General features: G+C 36.7%; 3 protein-coding genes across 8 annotated transcripts; 2 read left to right on the top strand and 1 right to left on the bottom strand.

Annotated features, from left to right (window-relative positions):
• Nucleotides 1-128: 128 nt before the first annotated feature.
• On the top strand, nucleotides 129-4,064 carry LOC125201087 (protein NLP6-like). Of its 2 annotated transcripts, XM_089065794.1 has the most exons (7): nucleotides 129-815; nucleotides 910-960; nucleotides 1,026-2,213; nucleotides 2,289-2,360; nucleotides 2,450-2,561; nucleotides 2,868-3,320; nucleotides 3,416-4,064. In XM_089065794.1, the coding sequence occupies exons 1-7, from the start codon at nucleotides 177-179 to the stop codon at nucleotides 3,847-3,849; spliced, it is 2,949 nt and encodes a 982-aa protein (XP_088921920.1). In that variant the 5' UTR covers nucleotides 129-176; the 3' UTR covers nucleotides 3,850-4,064. The 2 variants fall into 2 exon arrangements, with proteins under 2 accessions (XP_088921920.1, XP_088921919.1); XM_089065793.1 differs by having other exon boundaries at nucleotides 2,450-3,320.
• An 8,808-nt stretch (nucleotides 4,065-12,872) lies between these two features.
• LOC148932850 (uncharacterized) lies at nucleotides 12,873-15,248 on the top strand. Of its 3 annotated transcripts, none has more exons than XM_089063891.1 (6): nucleotides 12,873-13,025; nucleotides 13,369-13,493; nucleotides 13,576-13,857; nucleotides 13,937-14,009; nucleotides 14,522-14,684; nucleotides 14,985-15,248. In XM_089063891.1, exons 3-6 carry the CDS (start codon nucleotides 13,692-13,694, stop codon nucleotides 15,093-15,095), a joined length of 513 nt encoding a protein of 170 aa, XP_088920017.1. In that variant the 5' UTR covers nucleotides 12,873-13,025; nucleotides 13,369-13,493; nucleotides 13,576-13,691; the 3' UTR covers nucleotides 15,096-15,248. The 3 variants fall into 3 exon arrangements, with proteins under 3 accessions (XP_088920017.1, XP_088920016.1, XP_088920015.1); XM_089063890.1 differs by having other exon boundaries at nucleotides 13,595-13,857; XM_089063889.1 differs by having other exon boundaries at nucleotides 13,369-13,857.
• A 4,738-nt stretch (nucleotides 15,249-19,986) lies between these two features.
• LOC148932851 (xylulose kinase 2-like) lies at nucleotides 19,987-23,836 on the bottom strand. Of its 3 annotated transcripts, none has more exons than XM_089063799.1 (11): nucleotides 23,690-23,836; nucleotides 22,701-23,355; nucleotides 22,515-22,603; nucleotides 22,171-22,235; nucleotides 21,569-21,624; nucleotides 21,244-21,364; nucleotides 21,086-21,160; nucleotides 20,954-21,007; nucleotides 20,792-20,883; nucleotides 20,541-20,715; nucleotides 19,987-20,369 (listed from the first exon to the last, which is right to left on the bottom strand). In XM_089063799.1, the coding sequence occupies exons 1-11, from the start codon at nucleotides 23,746-23,748 to the stop codon at nucleotides 20,137-20,139; spliced, it is 1,674 nt and encodes a 557-aa protein (XP_088919925.1). In that variant the 5' UTR covers nucleotides 23,749-23,836; the 3' UTR covers nucleotides 19,987-20,136. The 3 variants fall into 3 exon arrangements, with proteins under 3 accessions (XP_088919925.1, XP_088919924.1, XP_088919926.1); XM_089063798.1 differs by having other exon boundaries at nucleotides 19,987-20,393; XM_089063800.1 differs by lacking the exon at nucleotides 23,690-23,836 and adding an exon at nucleotides 23,459-23,613 and having other exon boundaries at nucleotides 19,987-20,393.
• Between the last annotated feature and the right edge of the window lie 90 nt (nucleotides 23,837-23,926).

Here is a 23,926-nt window from a genome sequence, read left to right on the forward strand (position 1 = left end):
ATTCAAAGACTAAATTTGTAGTTCTTATAATTGTATATATACAAAAATGTCCATTAGATCGAAAAGGGTCAAAGAAATAGTAGACAGTGACTTACAATAATAATTAAGCTATAAAGTCAGCTTCCTTGGTAGAATTAATCGCAGCAAAACACTTTCCCTCAATTATTGAGTTTGAGATGGATGATGAACTCAGAGGTGTGTTGTCAATCTTAAGAGGAGAAGACGGATGGTCTGACTTGTATTCTTCAATAACAGATTTCAAGCAGAATTTGGGTGAAGAGGCTTTGCTACATGAGGAATTAGCAGGAGGATGGGTTTTGTATGAGACACCATTAAGCCAACTCAAAATCATGTTTCTGCTCAGATTCATTGCATCGCCAAGCAATTGGATGATACACTTTCATTGTTTGATGCAATTTTGGAGAGTCGTGGAAGTGGAAGGGAGCCATCACTACCTCTCTTGTTCACACCACCCTTTTTATGCTAGAACTCTCACCAAGGGATTATGTAGGCTCAGGAAGCTATGTATCGATCAGCAGTATGTTGCCGGAGGAGATGACGGGCAGCAGCGTGGAGGAGTGGGACGAGTGTATCGGAACATGCTACCCGAATCCACACCGGATCTGAGACTATACTCCGCCAATGAATTTCCGATGCGGGATGAAGCTGTTCGCTGCGGTTTCAGAGCTTACATGGCACTGCCTCTATTTGATTCCCACACATATCAATACTATGGTGTGTTGGAGATCTTTCAAAGATATAATTCTCTTGAACTGATGAATCATTTACTATCTCTGCTGGATGGAGCACTGCAGGTACCTTTAATTATAAGATTTGCCAACTGATTTGTGCTTTATCGTCATTTATAACATGCTAATTCATTACTAAAACTAAACGGGCATACATCAGTTCGCAGGGTTGAGATGCAATCACAAATCCATTGCTATTACAAAAGAAATGGTAAACATAGTAGTTTCTCATTTCAGTGATTGCAGTTTCTCATTTTGTAACCTTAATATAAACAGAGGCAGCCTGAAAATGAAATATCAAAGGTACTTGAATTGGCTATGAAGACAATCCCGCAAATATATATGGCACAAGTTTGGATCCCTTGTAACAAGCAATGTGTTAACATTACCAACTTATGCTGCATGGAGATGGTGTCATTCATAGATTCTAAAACTAAGATATTCAATTCGTGGTTTGATATCGATAATGATATGCGTGACTATCTTCAAGCTTGTGAGTTTCACAGACTTCAAATAGATCTTCACAGTTTCCATTCAACTTTATGTGGTCTCACTATATCTGAAAATTCGATGGCTCACTATGTCCAACGGGCTAGGATGTCCCATTGTATTGCAGTTTCTCATGAGAGCAATGACAATAACTACGTCATTCAAATTTTTCTTCGACCAAAGTATACACGAGATGATCATTCTCTACGCTTGCTCTTAAGGATATTGGAGATCAATCTCAAGAGTGTGAGTGTAATGTTTGTATCTGGAAAATCACTTCTAGAGGAATATGTAAGGCCTAATGCAATTGAATGCGAGTCAATTGATAGTTTCTGTTTGTCAAAGTCTTACAAGCAAAACCTTTTGGAGTTGGACATGACAACATACTTGAAGACGATCAACTCATGTTGCCTAATACCGTCCTCTGTGGGTACGGGCAAAGGATGGGTTTTTTGTTTACCAGTTGAACAAAGTGTATGCGAAGAACATGCTGAAAGTGACTCGTCGTTGGTCAAGGAGAAGATGGAAGGTTTAATGGAGAAAATAGCAACAAAATCTTGGAAACACAATAATTGGATAGTCCAATTTTGGGTGCCCAAAATGGAGAATAATAGGTGTTGTCTGAAAACTTCAGATCAACCTTATGTTGTTGGCTGTCTTGCAAAGGGTGTAGCTTCCTTTAGGAAACAATGTATGGAAAATTACTATTACGTTGACGACAAAACCAAACAAGATGAACTCGGACCCCCTGGGCGTGTCTTCACATTTAAACATCCTGAAATTAGCCCATACCTCTTCTACTACACTAGAGAAGAATTTCCAATAAGAAACTTTGCTATGCTTTGTTGCAATCGTGGATACTTGGCTTTACCTGTATTTGAGAATGAAGGTATAGCAAGTCACAAGATTGTGGGCGTGCTAGAGTTCCTAGGATTTTATCATTCTGACCTTCCAATCATCAAAAAACTAATGAAGGTATCATCTCTTGCCATTTTTGATTTGTTATTATATACTAAAATTGTTGTGAAAACAATGTACCTGTCAATGCAGGCAACAAAACTATGCTCGACTCACATACACTACCACCCGAGATTCTTAGCAAATGAACCTGTCAATGTCAATGTATGCTATAATACAATAGCTTGTAATTCTATCACTAACATGTTTGTATGCATGTCTTTATTCGAGTTAATTTGTTTTATTTGAATCAGATTTTCAATGGCACGGAAAAAGCTTTGACCGAAATCGATCATGTCCTTAACATAATCAAACCCATTCCCCAACTCCATATGGCAAACGTTTGGGTCCCTACGGGAGATTGTGGTAATACTACTAATAGTAATAGTAGTTGCATGAAGCTAACATTGTCTACTAATTATTTGATGAAATCTACGGCTACAAATTCAGTTCACCATATTCATGTTCAAGGTAAAAAAGGGATGATTGGGATGGTATTGGCATCTGAAAACAAATCATGTTTTTGTCCAAATTCAAGTGAGTTTAGCATAGTTGACCAGCCCACGTCACACTATGACATGCTTGATCGACGTGATGTTTGTTTTACAATTTGTTTGCAAAGTTCAGATACCGGTAGCCTTGTTTATGTTATGGAGTTCTTTCTCTACCCAGGTCCTGCAACACATTTGTATGTTGGGTCCTTCTTGAGCCTTCTATTGCCAATATTAAAGCATGAATTAAAATCATTTAAGCTGGCATGTGGGAAGCAACTAGGAGAAGAATTGGTGGTTGAAGTTATTGAATTTTCTGATGCAAACAAACTTGATTCCTTTGAATTAGAGCCTGCATGTGTGTATCCAATCATATTTAAAAAGGTGCAGTACAATCAAAAGGGGTGCCATCACACTGAAGTACAACAACCGAATGAGTATCATCATATCGAAGAAGAACAACACGCAGGAGAATGCAATGAAGAACAACAACATGCAGAAGAAAGGGCCGTTGGTTATTCATATTTCAGTACACGAGAAAGAGAGAAGAGAAAAAACTCCTTCAGTCTTAGCGCTGAGGTTCTCGAATCACATTTTGGGAAGAAGCTAAAAGATGTTGCTAAAGAACTTGGTGGTGAGTATATAGTACTATAAACTATGGTTCAGTCTGTTGTGAAACTAAATGTTGATTATCTACTTACATGAATGAGTATTAACTTGTTCTTACAGTTGGAAGGTCAACAATAAAGCGCGCATGCCGGGAACATGGCATTCGGAGGTGGCCAAATAGGATAGAGCACAAGAAAAATCCATCCATTTTTGAAGAACAAAGTGCTGCAAATTCAGAGCAAGACATGTTGCCATCAACCGATAACTTTCATCCGTTGAATAATGTGACACAAATAAACACAGGAAGGGTGATTGTAAAGGTGAATTATAAAGAAGATTTAATAAAATTTGAGTTGTCTCTGTTATTATTAGGATTGGCAAAGCTTAGTGAAGAAGTGGCGAAGAGTCTAAATCTGGAGATGGGTAGTTTCAAGTTGAAATACATGGATGAAGATGGTGATGAGATTTTAATAAGCAGAGATGTTGATTTGCAACTCTGTCCAAAGACTCAAACAGCAACGGGCGAGACACTCATCCAACTGTTGGTTCGATGACAATACTAGCTCCACTTTTTTCTTTCATTTCATTTATGAACAAACGTCTTTATAAGTTTCTGGACTGATTTGGCTTACACATTCTGCTCTGTCAAAACTTTGTTTGTATCTTTCTCTTCATAGGAACAGATCTTGAATTAGTTCATTACCGATTATCTTAATACATATGTGTGTCAGTTTCTAATCTTCAAATAAATGTTCTTCCTTCTATGCTATACATGCTGCATTGTTCATAATTAAAAGAATCGTGTTATTTCTAGATCGCATTTTCATGATTTTTTGTAGCAATTTTATTGTGAATAAATCTGTGTAGAATACAATGGTGGAGATTTGGGACTCTGTTTTTATTGTTTTCTCAATTTTAGCTGAGGATTGCAATTTGAATCACCGCTATTGGCAGTTGGTCATATCTGAGTTAGAGTTTAGGATATTGGATCTGCATTTGAGTATAAGTATTGCTGAACAAGGTTTTAGTAATTTTTTTTTTTGAAAGTTTAAGCAAAATTTGAAGAGAGCAATATCTGGTTTTTGTGGTTTTCTACTTGTTTTGAGTTAATATCTATTTATTACCTGAAATGTAAACAGAGGGAGAACATTTCTTTGAAAATTTGGAATCCACACACATATGTGAAAAGATAAATTGTCAATTAACTAATGAGTTAAGGCCAAAAATGGTCCCTAACATATGGTTGTTTTACGAATTTGGTCTCTAACATTACCTTTTTGATTATTTGGTCCCCCACACATTAACTTTGACCCGAATTGGTCCCAAATTGACGGGACCTCTATTAGAAATGGGTCACTCACCCCTTAAAAGGCTTCATAGGGGGAGGATTATCCACACTTATATAGAGAAGCTAAGATCATCACCAAGTCGATGTGGGACAATGATTTGGAGAATTTAACAACCTTCAATAATAGACGGAGCAGCGGCAGCGGATGAGCGACGGTGATGTCTGGTGAGGGTGAGGCAACGACCATTGGTGGTGACCGGCGACGAAGGCAGCGGATTTGAAGAGTTTGAAATTTGGGGATTTCCGATTTGGTCAATCTGGGGGAAGATCTCTTCGAATTGGAGATGCACCTCAACCGACGGAGGCCTGAACCATCGGAGTACCTCCGGCATGGCGTCGGAGCAGTGATGACGTAGGGAGGACGACGGTTGTGGAGTTCACCTCCTTGAGGAGCTCTGATTTGGGAGCAGATGAAACAAGTTTCTAACCTAGAAACTTGTTTTACGAAGTCGGCGCAGCGGCGGCGGCGGGCCGATGACAGCACCGGCAGTTTTCAGCCGGCGGCGGTGCCGCTGCTCCGTCTATTATTGATGGTCCTGTCAATTTGGGACCAATTCGGGTCAGAGTTAATATGTGGGGGACCAAATAATCAAAAAGGTAATGTTAGGGACCAAATTCGTAAAATAACCATATGTTAGGGACCATTTTTGGCCTTAACTCTTAACTAATTCCAGTTCTGGTCCGTGTGCTAAAATAGGCGAGTTCTCCTAAACCATGGCCGTCCTTTTCATGGCGTGGCTTTATTTCCTATGAGATTCAAGTTTTGTTACATTTCATTGCTTTTGATCAACTTGAATTTATGTTTAACTACACATGTTATGTCATTTAGTAACCTAAAGACTATGTGGATACATGTATCTGTTCATATGTATATATGTTTTCTCTACAATTGTTGGCATTCAAAGCAATATTCTGTTACTTGATTTTTTCTACAATTGTGTTTGACCATCTTTTCTATGGCATTTGTAGTGACTGAAGCCTCAGTGAGATAGATCATTGATTCTTCAATGTTTCGTGTTGGCAAAGGTAATCTAATTATTCCTTAGAAAACATTGCATACCATCTGTATTGATATTCATCATCCTATCTGTAATAATTTTTGGGCTGTTCTTTTTTGTATTCTGTCCATGAATCTCTGCACAATTCAGCTCCTTACTATTTATGATTTTCTGTTGATTAATCTAAGGAAATTTTATTTAATTAATGCTCTTGTAAATGTTACCCCTTAGAGAAATATTTAAATTTTGATAAATTTGCATGATACTAAAAATACGTCTTTGATTGAACTTGCAATCTAAAAATTGATACTCCATCCGTCCCACAACTGGCGGAGCTCCCAAGCCATTTTTGTGTTGGATAATATATATATTCAGAATGTGAACTGTAATAAATTGGTAGCACAGCTGGCATGCGATGTTGGCTACATATCATTGTTCCAAGGGAGGTGGTGAGTTCGATTCTCACCCATGACTGACTTCCATTTTTTTAAGAATATTTGCCCAATGTTAGTAAGTCATTTTTTGTCAAATTATGTGCTATAAGTATTTACCCAATAACTTTTACTGTCAATTCATATTTTAGAGACGTGTTCACTTCATGATTTTTAAAGGGTATAGTTTAAAAGGATATTATTTATTCAATAACTTGTATTATAAATATTGTAATATAATTAGAAGTTTTATCAAAAAAAATTTAGAAGGTGCATTTAAACAATTTGCTTTACCTATTAAAAATTAACTTTATTAGTAGGTAAAGTTCTTTTTAAGATCATCACAAAGTGCTTATACCAATTATTCTAGATTAGATTAAATTTTTTTGATATGCATTTATTTCTTGGGTACTAAATATCTGAAAACATTCCTTTAAGATCTTCTAATTCTAAATGATGAAAAAAAGGTAAAACATAAAAGGGTTCCTACGACTAATTTCGATGACAAAATCATCGAGAGATAGCGAGATACCTATAACTATTAACAGTGAATGCTAAAAAAAAATTCTTCTTGGACCCCCCCACCACAAAATTTCTGGCTCTGCCACTGGGCACGGGTTTTACGAAATGTAAAGAAAAGTTGATTGGAAAAGTTAGCGGAACGTGTGACTCACTTTTTTATATTGATTTTATAATAAAATGTAAGTGAAGTAAGTTAGGGTAATATATGACCTACTTATTATTTATGGTAAAAATGAAGTGTGACAATTATTGTGGTACGGAGGGAGTACTATATTAAAAATATGTATTCGACACAAATTGCTTCATCATTAGATATAAAATTTTCATAATAATAAAAAGAAGAGAAAAAAAGAAATCGTTGCTAATATAATAACCACAAATCAAGACTTATACTTACTAAACTTAACAATAACTCGAACAAAACTGAAAATATTGCACAGATTTATTCACAATAAAATATGTAGAATCAGCACGATACACTTTATTATGAGCTTGTACTCCCTCTATCCCAAGGAAGATGATCCCTTTCTTGGGCGGCACGAGATTTTATGCAACTTTATTTTGTGTACTAAATGGAGAGAGTAAAGTAAGAGAGAGGGGATAAAGTAGAGATAAAAGGGTTTCCATTTTAAGTAATGGGTCATCTTGGTTGGAACAAACCAAAAAGAAAAGTGAGTCATCTTTAATGGGACGGAGAGAGTATAACATAATAGGAATCTCACGAGAACTTCATGTCTACTTTAATCACATTGAATCAAATCCAATCCAATCCAATCAAAATGGATAACAAACAATAGTGAGTGCTATGAATCTCAATTGAACAATCATTTCATCGATTGCATTAATGAATGATGAATGGAAAAAGGTAGAATTAAAAAGGCGAGGAAGGAAGCATAGTGGTGATTTTGGAGTAAACGGCGAGGCGAAGAGCCCAAATATCGAAGAATCCGAACCACAGCGAAACTAATCGGAGAGTGCCCACCAGCATCAACCACCACCCTATTAATCTGTCATCCCACACACATAGAAGCAAGTATCAATATTGCTCAACAGTTATAATCCCTCCGTCCCGAGTATTAGACTCACTTCTTTTGGGCACATGTTTTAAGGAATTGATATTTAAATAGTTAAAGTGGAGAGAGTAAAGTATGAGAGAGGGAAAAAGTAGGGGAGAGAAGAGAGAAAAAAGTAGGTAGAGAATAAAATAAGATAGATGCTTTTTGCTAAAAAAAGAAATGAGTCTAATATGTTGGGACATCCCAAAAAGGAAAGTTGGTCTAATACCTTGGGACGGAGGGAGTATTTGTTTCCTCAAAATCGACTTCATAAACATCACAAATGAAAGCATGAAAATGGTTCATACTACAACAGATGATGTCCTGTTATTCGTCAGCATCGAATATCTAAAAAGCACAAACCTACTTATGTAAGAGCTCTGTTGGCAATTGAAACTAAAAATTAATATACTTAGAACTATCCCACATCGATGTACAAAGAGAACTGAAATCATCAGTATATAAATCTCATAGGCCCTCCTCCTATCACCAATTGGTTTTAGGATGGAACCCATGGATTTCTATCGTGGTACCCGAGCAAAGGCTCAGAACAAAATCATCATAGCCTGAGAATACCAAAATCTCGGCCATGGCAGATCAAGAAGACAACAAGGAGAAACCAAACAATCATAGCCTGAGAATACCAAAATCTCGGCCATGGCAGAAGCTGATGAGAATAGCAATTGGAGGCAGGAGAGCACTCCAGCATCTCACGGGCATATCAGCGCCACCAGAACCGAGGGCGAAGGGCTACACCGAATGGGAAGAAACTGACATGATCGTGTTCTCATGGATAATCGACAATATCGAAACTGATATTGTTGTCGACTTCGCGCACCACCGACTACGCAGGCGCTATGGGAGAGTCTATCTGTCACGTTTGCAAGCACCACCGATCCTTACCTGTTGTACGATTTGGAGGAAAGAGCAAGTAAGATAGTTCAAGGAGAGCCGATCCTTACCTGTTGTACGATTTGGAGGAAAGAGCAAGTAAGATAGTTCAAGGAGAACAGGGACTCGAAACTTACTGGCGTCGTCTCCATGGGATCTGGATAGAGATAGATCGATGTGAGAATGGGATCTGGATAGAGATAGATCGATGTGAGAATCGCCCAATTGATTGCTGCGACAAAGGAGTCGGCCAATTCCGGATGTATATAGGAACGAGACGCTTGTTCAAGTTCCTCACAGGATTGAACGAACGATATGATGGGATCCGGCGCGACATCCTCAAAGAAGATCCACTACCCTCAGCCGAAACCGCGTACGAACGAATAAAACGAGAGGCTACACGGCTCAAAATCATGCCGCCGGCAGCAAACTCGAATTCTCCATCCGACACGGCTAACGACGACCCATCATCGGGTCAAGTGGGACTAGGGTTCGCGGTCAGGAATCAACAACAACAACGCCCAAATCAACCACCGTCGCAACGGACCGCCACTCAACCGCCCAACCGCAGAGTAGGTTTCAAAACCGACAAATCCAGATTGTGGTGCTCACATTGTGCGAAGAATAAACATACCAGAGAGACATGCTTTCTCCTCGTCGGATTTCCGGAATGGTGGGATGAAAATCAAAAGGCCAAAGCTCGATTGGCGGTTGGAATCGAGGACGGCAACAGGTTGTTCCCGCAAGGGGGAGGCAATCGGGAGATTCGCCGTCGCTCGTGGGAGGACGGGAGAAGCCGTCTAGCAGCCGGGCGGAGGCGGCAGGGCCGACGACGGGGGTGGAATCGGAGAGGCAGGATTTGGAGGTACCGGACCCCAATTTAATTTACAAATTGGACCCTCAAATGTTTATGATACTGAAATTAGACCCCATGGCATGAATTGTTCTCATTTTAGTCCTCTTAATTCTAAGCATGTGCAATTAAGACCTCATAATAGGGAAATTCGGATCAGGCCCCCAAAACTTTCTGAAAAATCCTTTTTTAGCCCTAATCGTTTTGCACTCTTAGAACATATTGGAATTGCTTGTGTTGCTCAAAATAAAATTGATCCAAAGGAGAGCGGGTGGATTTTTGATTGTGGAGCCACTGATACGATGTCTTATGATAAAAATGATTTTTCTGAATTTGATGGAGCAACCAAAAGCCATATACAAACTGCCGATGGAGAATTAACTGTTGTGGGTGGGAGTGGAACCATTGAAATTTCTCCTGCCTTGAAACTCACAAATTGTCTCTGTGTGCCCAAACTGTCCCATAAACTCATGTCTATTAGCCATGTGACGAAAGAATTAAACTGTACATTACTGATGCATCCAAACTTCTGTGTATTACAGGATATCAGGACGAGGAGGATAATTGGGCGTGGCACTGAGCGTCAAGGCCTCTATTATGTGGATGAGATTGCTCAACAAGGTGGCACCGCGATGCTTGCTCACGGATCTGCAAATCGGGAAGCTTGGCTGTGGCACCGCAAATTGGGGCATCCATCCTCGGGTTATTTAAAATTGCCTTTTCCGAAGTTTTCTCATTTTAAAAACATTACTTGTGAATCTTGCGTTTTGGCAAAAAGTCACAGACAATCCTTTAGATCTAATGATACTCGCGTTGAGACTATTTTTTCTTTAGTGCATGCTGATGTTTGGGATCCGGCTCCTATTTTAGGAGATCATGGTTTCAAATATTTTCTTATTTTTGTGGATGATTGCACTAGGCTGACTTGGATATATTTTCTCTTTTCCACGACCTCAATTGAATCCACTCCACTCCAATTCAAATTATTCAATTCCGCCTCAATTGAATCCCTAATTACTCAATAATTTCCCTTTTCCACCAATATTTCCACATCCAGATCGAAACAATTATAAACTGATAATCATTAATCACCTCTTCTTCGTATTTATCGGTATAATTTTCTTCCTCATTCGCGTCCTCGTCCATTTCCTGGTCGATTTTGCGCTTCTTTGAGGGCTTTCCGGCCCTGTCGGAGCAGGAGGCGCGGCGATCAGTTGACTCTTGGAGCTTGAGCAGGAGGTCGAGCTTCTTCTCCCTCCGGCTCTGGTCATCGTCGTCGACATGACCTCATCCTCGTCGAAGTAGTCGTCGAGGTCGAAGACGTACTTGACGCTCCGGCGGCGGTGGCTCCGGCGCAGGTCGCGCTCCGCGGCGCGATCTGCCTTGGGAGGTCTACCTTTCTTCTTCTTCTTCACGATCTGTTTCTCTCTCTAAAAAAAAAACCCTAAACAATTATTTATTTCTAATTTTAAATGAAAATTTACTAAAATAATTAAGGAATTAATTTTTGAGTAAAAAATCAGAATTAAAAGTCTAATTTGGTCAAAATTGGGATTAAGTCCGTTGACCGTTAGTTTTTTAACGAAACAGTTAGTCCAGGACCAAAATGATCAAATTTCCATATGTTCAGGACCAAAAAATTCAAAAGATAATATTTAGGACAAAAAACGTAAAATAGCCATATATTCAGTATCAATTTTGCCCTTTACTCTAATCTCGACTTTTTAGTCAAGGGTAATAGTACCGTAGGTAATTTGATTTTAAAAAAAATATATTAAATTCAAATATACAATGAGAATATAAAATTCAATAACTGTAAATTTAAAATACTACATTAAAAGTTTATTTTTTATTATACCAACTTCATCCATAAAAAATAAATTAAATTACGTTAAAAAATGAATTAAATTACGTTGATGTGAATTTTAACGTATAATTGATAAAGTAGAAAAATAAATTAAATTATGTTGATATGAATTTTAATGTATAATTGATAAAGTAGAAAAGATCGAGAAGAAAGGTAATTCATGTATTGTTAAAAAAAATTAGACTCGTAAGATTGAAAAAACACAATGACTAAAAATAGATAAAGGTCAATTTTTATGAATAACCAAAAACAAAAAATATTAGTATTGTTTTTTACGAACAGATGTAGTAATAAAGTGGAATGTATATTAGGGGAAAAGTTAAGCTCCTGTAGTTGATTGTATTGAATTAGGGGTTAAATTTTCGACATTATACCGAATTTGACGCGAACACGAACTAAAACAAAAATTAATGGGTTTAGTAAATTCAGATAAAATAGTGAAATTTGGTTAAAAGTTACCAACTAGTTGCCCCAGATGCTGATACGTCTAAAGAGGAAGTCGTCACCAAGGAAATGGTCAAGGCTGAGGCCGAAGGAGCCGAGGACAGCGGATGCGGCTCGTGTCGTGCTCGTGTTACACGTTAAGAAATAATATTAATATATTATAATATTATTATTTTTTAATTATTTTAAAATTTAAATTAGGTTTAGTCTAATGGAGCACAGAGCACACAGTATTAGCATGAAAATAGATTTTTCACGCTAATGGGTTCGTGTTCGTGTTTCGAGTTTTTTTAATGAGCCGTGTTCGTGTCGTGTTGACCCAAAGTGGTTCGTGTCGTGTTCGTGTGTGAGAATAGTGGGTCGTGTCTGTGTTCGTGTTTGGAGTTTTCTTAACGAGTCGTGTTCGTATTTGTTGTAATCGTGTCGGCACGATTTTCCACCCCTACTTGACACTGTCAGGTTCCTGAAGGGCATTTTTGGGTTGTTGGGGATAACTCAGCTTGTAGCCTTGACTCAAGATCTTTTGGCCCGGTATAGTACTACAAACAAACACATCTCTTCCCAAACAAACACTAAATTGTCCCCAACTCAAAGTCAACACACTTCATGAAGCATGCCGGCGGTTCGTCACTCCCGCCCGGCGCGAAGCTATCGTGCGTGGAATCCTCTCCTCTTTCCTTGGCTATCTCCATCCCAACTAAGCATCTTTGTGATCATCGAAATACATGTGTTCAAAAATATACGGAGCTGTTGTGAGGACTTGATTGAATGAATTATAGTTCGGTTTGTGCTTTGGATTCCAAACTAATCCTCTCTACTAATAACATTATAACTTACACTTTTGTTTGAGAGGTTGGGTTTGTAATCTTATTGTTTTCTCTTTTCCGAGTGAACTTTGTTGCATTGTTCGTGGCGTTAGGTTGCATCCCTCGTGCTTGTGTTTTTTTAATAAATTCCGATTAAAAAAATTATTGGTATGAGCCCAACAATTTAGCATTACATGTCATTTAACCTTATTCGAATATATAAAAAAAAAAAAATTTAAAAATCAAGAACATCACTTAGCTCTTTTATTATGAGTATTTATATAGTCTAAAATTGATCTCGTATAATATGATTATATTATTTGTATTTTCTTTTACTAATAATATTTTAATAGTAGAATTTAATTTAATCTTATCCGTTACCGATAACATAAACCCGCGGCTCAAACTGAGTGCCCTAGCCGTGCCGCCGCTCATCGCCGATGCGCTTAACAACTTGATGCAGCCGTAGTTGCGCCTCCTTAACCCTCTCCTGGAGACATCCTGTAATTTTGGAGGTGAATTTTGTTACTGAAAATCAACAATTTAATAGAGTGATGAAAACTGCGTTCTGATCAATATGATGTAAAATTTCCTAATTTCTGGAATATGAATCAATTAATAGAAGAAATGTTTTACATTTAGACATCGCAGAGCTGTTGTATTGATGGCGCACTGAAATTCCTTTTCAATTTGCAAAAAAATTAGTTTTAGGAACTTATTAGTGGTTTTGCTGAAACTTGATAATTTATTCCAGGCTTGTGATTTTTTAGTTGCTAAGGAAATGCTTCAAGAGAAATGAGTTTGATATTTGCGGTATTCTACCATTTGTCTCATTATCTTGTGCAAAAACTGATACAGATGAAGTACTTGAAGCCATTGAAATGGTAAAGAGGCTGTTTGCTTGGCTTGGATTGGATGTGGGTGATAAAGTACCCAGGCCTCTCTGTTTCTTATGCTAATAAAATAACTGCATCGCCCTTAAGGTTAAGGACGTGCTTGTGTAGTTTAATTGCTAGCTCTTAAGTTTAATTTTTAACATATCTAAACACCTTGACTTTGCCCTAGTTGAAACCTCTGATCTCAGGATTTTTCATACTTGAAGTCATCCCCAAACCAAACATCTCTCATCCGTTCCGAGGTGGCCAGCTGCCTTCTTGGGCAGCTATTCCTGAATTCGAATTATGTCTCCTAAAATATTTCTATTGGATTTAGCCAAAAAATATTTCACCGCAGGCGTAGTTTGCCTCACGATTTCCGACCGATATGCTAGCTTTACTGCTGTTCGTGGTTCGTCCATGTCTCCGACTTTCAACCCCCATACTGACAGTACTACCGGAATTTCATTTGGTAAAATTTCTAATTCATTTTTCATAAATGTCCCTTCATCTCCCCTCAATTTGGGGCTTGATTGTGTGTTTGCTTGCAGATGACTGCGTATTGGTTGAGAAATTCTGCCTTATCAAGTACAAGTTCACACGTGGCGATGTCGTCGTTTTTCGGTAATTTTTTGTTTCTCGAGCGACATTATCATATTGCTTGATGCTTTTGTTTCAGATTTATAGGTGTTATTTTTTGGGGAAATGTTGATAAACAATATATGCGCTGTAGAATTAATTCTTAGATTTGTAACATAGTTTCGTTAGAGCTAAACATTGGTTTGGTGTTATCTGTTTCAAGAGTCATTATAGCTTAAATAGATTGCTGCAATTTGATGCAACACTTTGAATCTGTAGAGTTTGATAATGTGTTCAGTACAATGTCATCAATGATTCCTTCGAATGCACCTGAGTTACTTCATATGGTAAAGACATAATGTTTTCCTCTCGAGCCTTTTTGTTGTCGTTGTAGGACTTATATAAAGATACTCAATTTGTTCTTTGTTTAAAATGACTAAGATTTACATATACCATGAAGTAGTAGTACAATATGCTAATTTTTTAAGACTAACTTTCTTCTATTTTCACTTATGAGATGCCATGATGAGTACGTACGTGTGTGTTTCTCTTTACAGTTCCCCAAGTAATTATAAGGAGAAAAACATAAAAAGAATCGTTGGCTTGCCAGGCGACTGGATTGATGTCCCTTCACTTGACACTGTGAGGGTTCCCGAAGGGCATTGTTGGGTTGTTGGGGATAACTCAGCTTGTAGCCTTGACTCAAGATCTTTTGGCCCGGTATGGTGCTCGATATTTGTTATGAAAACATATTTATATGTTTGTGTGCAAGTCAGTTTAGGAAGAATTAAGTCACAAGAATGTCCTAGAAAGTGTTAACTACAGAATTTTGACCATCTTGGTATCTTGCTTTCTTTCTACCATGTTAATGGGTGATTAACATTATATTTTCGATTAGTTAAGATATGCCTAGTATCCAGTGGCGTTGTTGGTGTTTGCTTGTGTTCAGAATCGTATATGATAGTTTGACGGGCTTTTGCACGAGACTCTTAACTTTCGTCTCCCTAAATGTTGTGGCAGATTCCTCTGGGTTTGATTTGCGGGCGTGTCACGCATACTGTGTGGCCTCCTCACAGAATTGGTGGAGTTGAAAACAGAACCCATACGTTGCCAGTTCATGTTGAAGAATAAACTTTTCTTTTTTAGTTCTTTATTTAACAATAGAGGCTTTGATTAATTTATTGATACTAGTATTCTTATGAATTTTCAGGATAAGTTTCATTTGTTTCATTGTAAATTGTTTTATTGATGCAAGTTTATATATTGATTATTTTTGTTCGGATTGATTAGGTAAACATAGTATCTCCTTTTTTGTTGATAGATATACAAATGTCGAGCATATTACGCCTTGTGTATAAGAAAAAATATTTAAACCAAGAGACTTAGGGAGCTTATAGTCCATGCAAAGCAAAATATAAAAATACGAAAGATAAGCTAGATGACAACTAAATCAACATCTACTACCATATTTTAAAATTATTATTTATTTTCAAAAGATAATCAACAGTTATTCTAATTTACTTTGCTAAGATTTGAATTTCAAACTTATTGAATATAGGAAAAGTGTTTTACTAACTAAATTCTGCATCCTCATCGTCCTCGTGACTATTTTATTTATTGGTCTACTTTTTATTAATATTTATGTTTGTTTTTAACTATTGCAATCGATATTGCGCGTTTACATATGTGTCCAAGGAGAGACTTGTAGTTAGGTTCGATTTTATGATTTTCAGTTTTTTTTTCAAATATAAATAAATTAATTAACAAGTCCCTAGATAAATCATAAAAATCAAATTTATCTATATAAATTTCAAAATTCAAGGAAGTTTTGTTATACAACTAAAAGTTTTCAGCGGCATCTTTCTCTTACAAACAAATAATGACATTTTCTGAGAGCTAACGTCGTATCTGCTGCACTGCAATAAGTGAATTAATTGGAATACTTATCATTTAAATATTAAAAATGCAATACTTAAATGATTTCCAAAATTATATAGTAGGATGATTAGTTATAAATAATTACTACGAAGTAAATTAAACTATAGTATTTTTTAAAATTTCAAAACCAGGAGCATTAAATACGTTAACCTAAAATATCTACTACTCCTATATGGGGAGTAGTAAGAAACTTTAGACATATAACATTGTAGTAAAAAGAAAATGGAAAATGGAAAATGGAAAATACAATGTAATAGTACTAATTACAATATACACCTAGTAAGTCAGATTGTGAAATTAATTATTCTGATTTTAGTCAAACTTTTTTTTGCAGAAGCAGATTGAAATGTCAATTGCGCCCTCACTTGTCGGTGTTGATCTTTGCTCAAAACTAATTTGACTACAAACTGCAAATAAAGTTTGTGGTAGGCCAAAATTAAGTCCAATGACTTATCATCAGTTAGCATAGTCATGTCACAATTCATATTGAATTTACAATTGGTAATAAGAACGTACAATATTTATAAAAAATAATGTTATTGTAACGCATTTACATATCACTTTATGGTCTTTTTCGTATATGATTCATGTCGCTACAACAATACGTTTTTATTTTGTGTAAAAGTACTAACCCAATGTTGGATTTATAAAATCGTAATAACATGATTATCGTTATATAATGTAACTAGGGCTGATAATTCAGTTAAGAAATTGAGAATCGAACTGAATTTTTTCGCTTAGAGCATCTCCAACGGCGGACGTCGCGGAAGTCCGACCGGACGTCAGCCGTAGTGAAGAAAAAGGTAGGACACGGACGTCCCGTGAGGACGTCGGATGGGCTCGGATATCAGACCGACGGGCGGGCGGACGTCCGCCATTGTGGCGTGGGTTGGACGTCGAGGTCGGACGTCCGACTAAAAATTATTATTATTATTTTTATAAAAAAACTATAAATATGGCTCGTTGAACTTCATTTAATTCCGTAAATTTTAATTCCGTAAATTGAATAATTGTGAATTTAATTGCGGGAAGTCCTAGTGATGTGGCAGTGGAATGAGAAGTCCTAGTGATGACGTGGCAGGAAGTTTTTGTGGGAAGTCCTAATGGGAAGGGCGCCACCGGAGATGCTCTTATGGCGGGACAAATAACTGATTTAGTGGTTTTCAATTCGGTCTTGATTCTGCATTTCTGGGTGCGTCGGTCGTACTCAGAAGCTAGAATTAATTTGTAATTATTTTTGTGTGTACAATTAATTTTAGTAATTTTGTTTTTTAAATATAAATATAGTCTTACAAATAATTATCACACGGATGAAAATGGTCTAACGATATAGTTATTGCTTAGATAGCCCATCCTTATTTTTTTTTGGAATGAATTTTGACAAGAGGAATATGTAGTTAGTTAAGAATAAGGGAACATCATTGAAAATGGCCTTTCACCGGCATTTCTCCATTTAAACTAATTTCCTCAATCTCTCCATCCTAGAATCTCCAATCCCAACACACACACACGCAAACACAGTTTTGACGTTTACACAAACTAATCAAAATCCAATCTTTCTCTCTCTAGCATTTCAAAGACTAGATTTTTACAGAGTGGAGTGAGAGAGAAGGGAAATCTTGAAGCCCATTTGCTGAACAAGAATGGAAGGTGGGGCGGCGGCGGTTCTTGGGTGGAATGACGAGGTTGCCCTTTTGATGGAAGACTGTAACACTGTGAATCTGAGGTGTTTATGGGGTCTTTCATAGGTGATGGAGAAAGAAATGCTTCCTTTTTTTTAGCTGGTTGAAGGCAAACAGGATGGAGCCAGGCATTTTTACAGTTTTTTGTTCTCTAAAATATTGGAAATTGAAAAAAAGGAGACTCTTTTATGGAGTTTATATATATTATTGGCCCTCTTTCTTCTCTTTTTTCCTATTGGCTAATCTAATGAGGAGAAATAGAGTTAATTTGGAAGTTTAACATTTTCATGGAGAGTGCTGATGAGGAGATAGGAGGATTTGCCAATGCTCAGAATTTGGAAATGAAGCATTTTGGGATTTGGTGGTATACATAGATTTTGTGTATTTATCTCAGGAAAAAGGAGACTAGACAGTACTGTACTTGAATTGAAATGATGATTATGATTAATTGATGATGATGGTATCTAGTTTATGCTTTCATTTTTCATGTCCCTTTTTCTAATTCTTCTTGTTGGTTAATTTAGCTACTTCCTTTCTGATAATGCCGGCCTTTGATCATCCAATTTCCTTTTATTTTCTTTGCCTTTTGAGTAAAGGAAGGGTGCTTCTGCTTCTTCAACAAATTCAAATGTAATCTTGGTTTCCAAATGTTTTCAATTAGACCTCTATGATTTATTGAAAGGCTTCATCTTAATCTTTAGTATTGATATTTGGAGCAATGGCTGCAACAGATGGTTTTATTTCAATGAGCAAGTTTTGGATTTATTGTTAAAGAATCAAACAGAAGGATGCTTTAGTTTAAGGGCTTATGAAGTCACAAATTCACTTCCTTCCACTTGAAGGTTGGGAGTCGTTTTCCGATAATAGAGGATAACGAATCTGGTTAACATCTGTATTATGCTAATCAGTTGGCCGGGGCATTGTGATGCCGCCTGCAGCCTCTATTGTAGACAACTTCACATATTAGGTGAAATTCATTTGCCAATCATGATGATCAATCTTGCATATCTTGATCAGATGATTATTAATATTTCTAGCTTGCATTTATATTTCTTGGTTCCGTGACCATGTTTCTTTAGATTCAATATCATATGATCTGTTTTGTTCAAGCTGCATCTTTGTCTTCTATATATACATCTTAGAAAATGACCAAAGCGAACTTGAGTCATCGAGAGTCTATAGCTCACTTGATTACGTTTTGAGGTCTCGAGCTCTTTAGCCGTGCTAGTTGATGATATGTTTTACTTTGTTGCATTAGCATGAAACTTTTTCTGCAATAACTTATGATCATAAATTCATATGTATAGATGAATCAACAAACATCTGCTTTGTACATGATGCCTCATTAAGGAGTTCTATAAAGGTATCCAACTAAAATTTACCATGGCATTAATGCAGTGAAAATTTATGAGATCAAAGATGTTTATTCACTCATATTTAATTTTTTTCTGATGTAATTTGAAGTAGTAACTGTGCACAATTTGAAATCAGTTTTCAGCAGCTCTGCCACAAAAAAAGGACTCTATTAATTCTTCTGTTATTATAGTTCATTGTTCTGTGCAATTCTTACAGCTACGGATAAGAATGCAGGTAAATGTCTAATTCCACTTTTTGCCTCCTGCAGTTTGTGGAATTAATTATTTTTGTATTCTCTTTTTTGTGGTTGTGGGTTAATACTAATAATAATAATTAGTATAATCTTGGAAGACATGGAATTTAGGAAAGTGTTTTCTTGACCTAAAAGTAATTATTGAGACTTGACAAAGATGAGCTCTTATTTTTCTCCCAAAAATAAATGGGATATGAGAATGTATAATTTTTAATTTTGGAAACAATATGAGTTGAAAAAACATTGTTAGAATTAGTAAGTTTTTTTTTAAAAAAAGGGAATAGAATCAATATGATATATAAAGATAAAGTTGATAAATTTCAAAATTTGGATTAGATTTGATAAAACAATGATGGTCATGATAAATTTGATCATTAACCATTACCAAATAAATTTAAACAGATGAATCCATTTACAAGACTATATATATTATACTATTGTTTCTAAAATAGCAAGAAGTGTTTGAAGGAAAAAAAAAGATATAATATCTTTAGATTTTCTCCCCAAAGAAAAGAAAAAACAAAAACAAAAACAAGATCCAGTGAATTTATCCTCTTATATATCTTTAGTTTTATTTTTAATTCAAATTCTTACACAAGTTGAACCTTGGAAATGAACCACAAAAGGATAGATAAGAGGTTCAAATCTTCAATTACTAAATGAAGAAACAAGCAGCTGTGGTCCAGGAATTTAGGTATACCTTGATTGATTTTATTATAGGTGTACGTTTTGTGAACAAAATTAAATTAAATAGATTTAATTATTTCCAATAATTATATTCAAATAGCAAAGATGAACACAACTAAGTTAGATGGTTTTGAAATTCTAACTGTAAGTAACATTATTACTACATGAAACACAAACATAAAAAATTGATGCAAACAACGATCATAACAAACTATGGCAAATGGCAATCAACTTACCTTGTCAATCTTCAATCTTTTCAAACCCGTCCTAGTTTATGAACCAGGTCCTTCTCGATTTCACCTCGTTTCTTCATCATCAACGTGTACTTATCAACGAGTTCTTGATCACCAGCCTGTGCTGAAAGCTTGCAGTTGAGAGAGGTGTGCTCCAATCTATCCGTATACATGCTTCTGATAGGAACGAAAGCTCCCTTCTCGTTGCACAACCATCCGTGCGCAGCCCTCAACGCAGCCCCTAACGAAGCTGAGTCTGCCAAGAACATGTGATCTAATCCTAATCAAATCCTAATTGTGATTAATATAAGTAATTATTTGTCTATAAATACATGAACTTTCAATCCGAAAATCCAAAGTTCATGTATTAAAAATTTAAAATCAGAATCCATTTCTCTTATTTTTCTTAATTAAATGTAAGCATTACCTGGCCTTTGAACTGTATACACATTGCACCCAAAAATGGAAGCTATCAAGCTTAGTATGCACTCATTTGCAGATGCTCCACCGGTGGCGATTATTCTCCTTGGAGGAGAAGGCATCCCGATTCTTTCTGCATGAGCACGCATGGAGAGTAACTGCCCCTCGATCAATGCTCGAATCTGCAAAGTTGTAGCTATAGTAGAGCTTTTCAGTTAATAAATTCAATCGAATTAGTATCATTGGATGGATGCCAACCTCAGAAGGAGGATCAAACTCCGCGACACTGACCTCCTTTATTCCAGAGAGAGGGTCGTTAATGTTTTCAAGAACGTAACGATGCTCACCAACTGCATTCATTGCAGCAAGAAAATATTGAGCAAGCAAAAAATTGATAAATATAAAGAAAAATACACTAACTTGGAAGTGGTGGAAGAATTTCATGCTCCTTGTAGTAAAAGCCTATCTTCCCATCTGTAGCACGAAACGGGATTAGAACTAACAAAACCGAAACATTTTCGTTTTGATATGGTAGTAGCATGCTTTACCAACCATTCAGAGGCGGTGTTTGGTTCAGATATGTATTGAAAAGTTCCCATGATTCTTGGGCACACCTATTACGAATGTCTATCAAGTCGTAGTCACATTACCAAAACGGACCTCCAAAATAGATTTCTCATGAATGTAAGCACCGGACATGAGAATGGTACCTTCACGGGTCAAGGACCCGTTCTTGTAGACCAACATTACCATATAGTCTTCTGTATCAACCGGATTAGGAAATGTATGCCCGTCGAGGCTGGGCTTATGTTCACTGGATATCCCAAACACCTGAGATATTGTTTAAGCCAACACATTTATAGTCATCCACTATTTGTTTCCTTCCACAGGTAATCAAGTGAAGACGAGCGTCTTTGATGTATGCATAAAAACCGATGATGGTTAACGACTAAGTAGCATAATATTAATGACCTTGTAATGTTCATACATATCTAAAAGGAAAAAAACGAACCCAACTCTCGATGATTGACTTACAGTATCGCTAGTGCCGAGACTTATAGCCAGATCTCCGGGAGTATTAAGAGTCAACCCTATGGATATGCCAAAAAAGAAAATGCACCATACACAGATAAATTAGTAAGGAGTATATTAGAATTGGTGGAACAATTCTAGAAACATATTGTTCATTTGAGAAGATAGGGAATCATCAAAATACATTTCTTCGACTTCTTTGGTCATATTATATTATGCAACTATACCATAGAACAAAATTGAAAACAATCAACGAACATATAAGCAGGAAGCAATGGCCAAAGAGTCCATAGGCATCGATCAGATATTCATTTTCGACGATTCAACATCTTTGATTAGTATCAGGTAGAAGTTAAGCACAGATTCTGTCAATTATGTTTGAAATGTTGATGAGACTTGAAAAACCAACGAATATTTTCATTAAACACTAAAATGCATTTTAGAGCATAAACACTTGCATTGATTTAGTTATGTTGAGGTAAATATTCGATTTTTCAATGTAGCACATAGAAAGGGATTACTGTCTTACGGGTTGTTAGCATAATTTAATCACGATGGCGAGTCTCTTTAGCCAAGATCATTTCAATCAGTTATGGATAACCCACCTGCCAAGCTATTAGGATTGTCCCCGGACCATTGAACAACAATACAACTTCTCTTGAAACGATATCTGAAAGCAATACCGAACATCACCTTAATTAAGCCAGTAGATATAAGTATCAATGCTCGTGAATGCGTCAACCTCAAATCAAAATGACTAATTTTGTCATTAGCTTATCACAAGGGATGCCCTTTAAATCATGGGAAAGCATATGTGTAGCAATATTCAGATTACAAGACATAAGTAAGCTAAAAATCAATCTTGATTTTAGAAATTGCTGCCTTCAATATTTATATAGACAATGTATTAAGGACTATTGAGTAGACTGTGAATAGAAGAGTTTCCAACCTTTGCACGAAATAGTTCGACAAGAAACCAGCAACAGCATGTGCTGGTGCTAAATCTCCAAGTTTCTTCTCCAAACCTGGAGCTACGGCCTGAAAAATCGAAAAACACCAACATTAACAAACTACCAATAGCTTTAACATCACAAAAATATGATGAGAAGTCGACCACATCGTGCATGACACAGACCTCCAACGCTATCTTAGACCAAGACTTTGATTTAATATCCATTAGGTTCATTCCCGCCCCATCCGTGTGGTCTATACAAGCATAACCCCCAATCAAAAGCAAGGCCATGAAGGAGCTAACAAGCGAGACCCTCTCTGTATTCTCATAAACCTCCGGCTGTGTCTCAAATATCTTCCGAATTTGTGGTCCCACATACCTCTCATGAGCACACGAACCGGTGAGCTTGGACAGCTCCAACGCACCTCCAACCGCTTCCTCAATGGCCCTGCACTGTCGCGTGGTGCTACAGTCCATCCAAACAGGCGATTCCTCAGCCGAAAACGCACCACCAAGCTGTGCCACCAACGGCCTCTCAGAGTCCAACGATGCTAACACCACCGAACTCCCCTTCTTCCAGTACACACTTCCGTGTTGCTGTGCACTGCCGGAAACAGCCACAACCCTTCCGAAATCAAACTGCGATTTCTCAAGCTTTTGCAATATGAGGTCCAACGCTTCCACCCACATCAAAGGAGGCGAAACGATCCTCCCATCGACCACAGGGTCCCGATGAACACCACCCTTGGTTTTGTAATGGGGCAATTCATCATCAAAATTCACAACCTCTGTAGCAAATGTTCTGAGGTTTTGATCTAAGACAGTTGCCTTCAGCGACCTAAACAAGAAATCAACACCATATATTCAACCTTTGCACTCATCATTCCAAATTCATTAACAAAATTCACAACCACTGTAGCAAATTAAATTAATTTTTTTACCTAATAAATTAAATAATACAATCATGCGCTCAAATAATTAAAGATTCAATTTTTGCACAAGTTTCTTTATCATCATCATCATCATCAAAGATTTCTGCAATTTTACAAGCAACAGAATATGCCGTTTTAAACAGGTGCAAGTGCTAAAGCAGAGATGCATAAACAAATAGTACTAATAAAACTAGTGTAAATTAGGTGGTGATTAAGATTTTAAGGGAAGAATTGACTCACTGAGTGGAACAGTCAAAACCAAGAAACAGAGACCGCAGAGGGAGAGAAGAATACTCCATTAGAATCTGAGATGAATCAAAATGTTTCAATTTCAATCAAATTTCAATTGCATATATTCTCTAAATTTTAAATTAAATTAAATGCTGATTATTCTTCTTAATATTCCTATGAATTTGTTTGTTTATTTCTTAGACTAGGGTGTCTATGTATGTTAATGTTTGTTTTTCTCTTTGTTTA

This window comes from Salvia hispanica, chromosome 2, assembly GCF_029641045.1.
Source record: "Salvia hispanica isolate PSC_SH4W2 chromosome 2, Shi_PSC_v1, whole genome shotgun sequence".
Lineage (NCBI taxonomy): Eukaryota > Viridiplantae > Streptophyta > Magnoliopsida > Lamiales > Lamiaceae > Salvia > Salvia hispanica.

What these genes read in the sequence shown, in the direction of transcription:
- LOC125201087 (XM_089065793.1), top strand. Translation starts at nt 177, where the DNA reads ATGGATGATGAACTCAGAGGTGTGTTGTCAATCTTAAGAGGAGAAGAC. An exon ending in TGCTGGATGGAGCACTGCAG is followed by an intron (nt 816 to 909) that starts GTACCTTTAATT and finishes GGCATACATCAG; the next exon opens with TTCGCAGGGTTGAGATGCAA. An exon ending in TCATCAAAAAACTAATGAAG is followed by an intron (nt 2,214 to 2,288) that starts GTATCATCTCTT and finishes CTGTCAATGCAG; the next exon opens with GCAACAAAACTATGCTCGAC.
- LOC148932851 (XM_089063798.1), bottom strand. Translation starts at nt 23,748, where the DNA reads ATGGAGTATTCTTCTCTCCCTCTGCGGTCTCTGTTTCTTGGTTTTGAC. An exon ending in GGTCTAAGATAGCGTTGGAG is followed by an intron (nt 22,604 to 22,700) that starts GTCTGTGTCATG and finishes TCGATTTTTCAG; the next exon opens with GCCGTAGCTCCAGGTTTGGA. An exon ending in CAATCCTAATAGCTTGGCAG is followed by an intron (nt 21,625 to 22,170) that starts GTGGGTTATCCA and finishes GCATATCCATAG; the next exon opens with GGTTGACTCTTAATACTCCC.
- LOC148932850 (XM_089063889.1), top strand. Translation starts at nt 13,692, where the DNA reads ATGTCTCCTAAAATATTTCTATTGGATTTAGCCAAAAAATATTTCACC. An exon ending in TACTACCGGAATTTCATTTG is followed by an intron (nt 13,858 to 13,936) that starts GTAAAATTTCTA and finishes GTTTGCTTGCAG; the next exon opens with ATGACTGCGTATTGGTTGAG. An exon ending in GGCGATGTCGTCGTTTTTCG is followed by an intron (nt 14,010 to 14,521) that starts GTAATTTTTTGT and finishes TTCTCTTTACAG; the next exon opens with TTCCCCAAGTAATTATAAGG.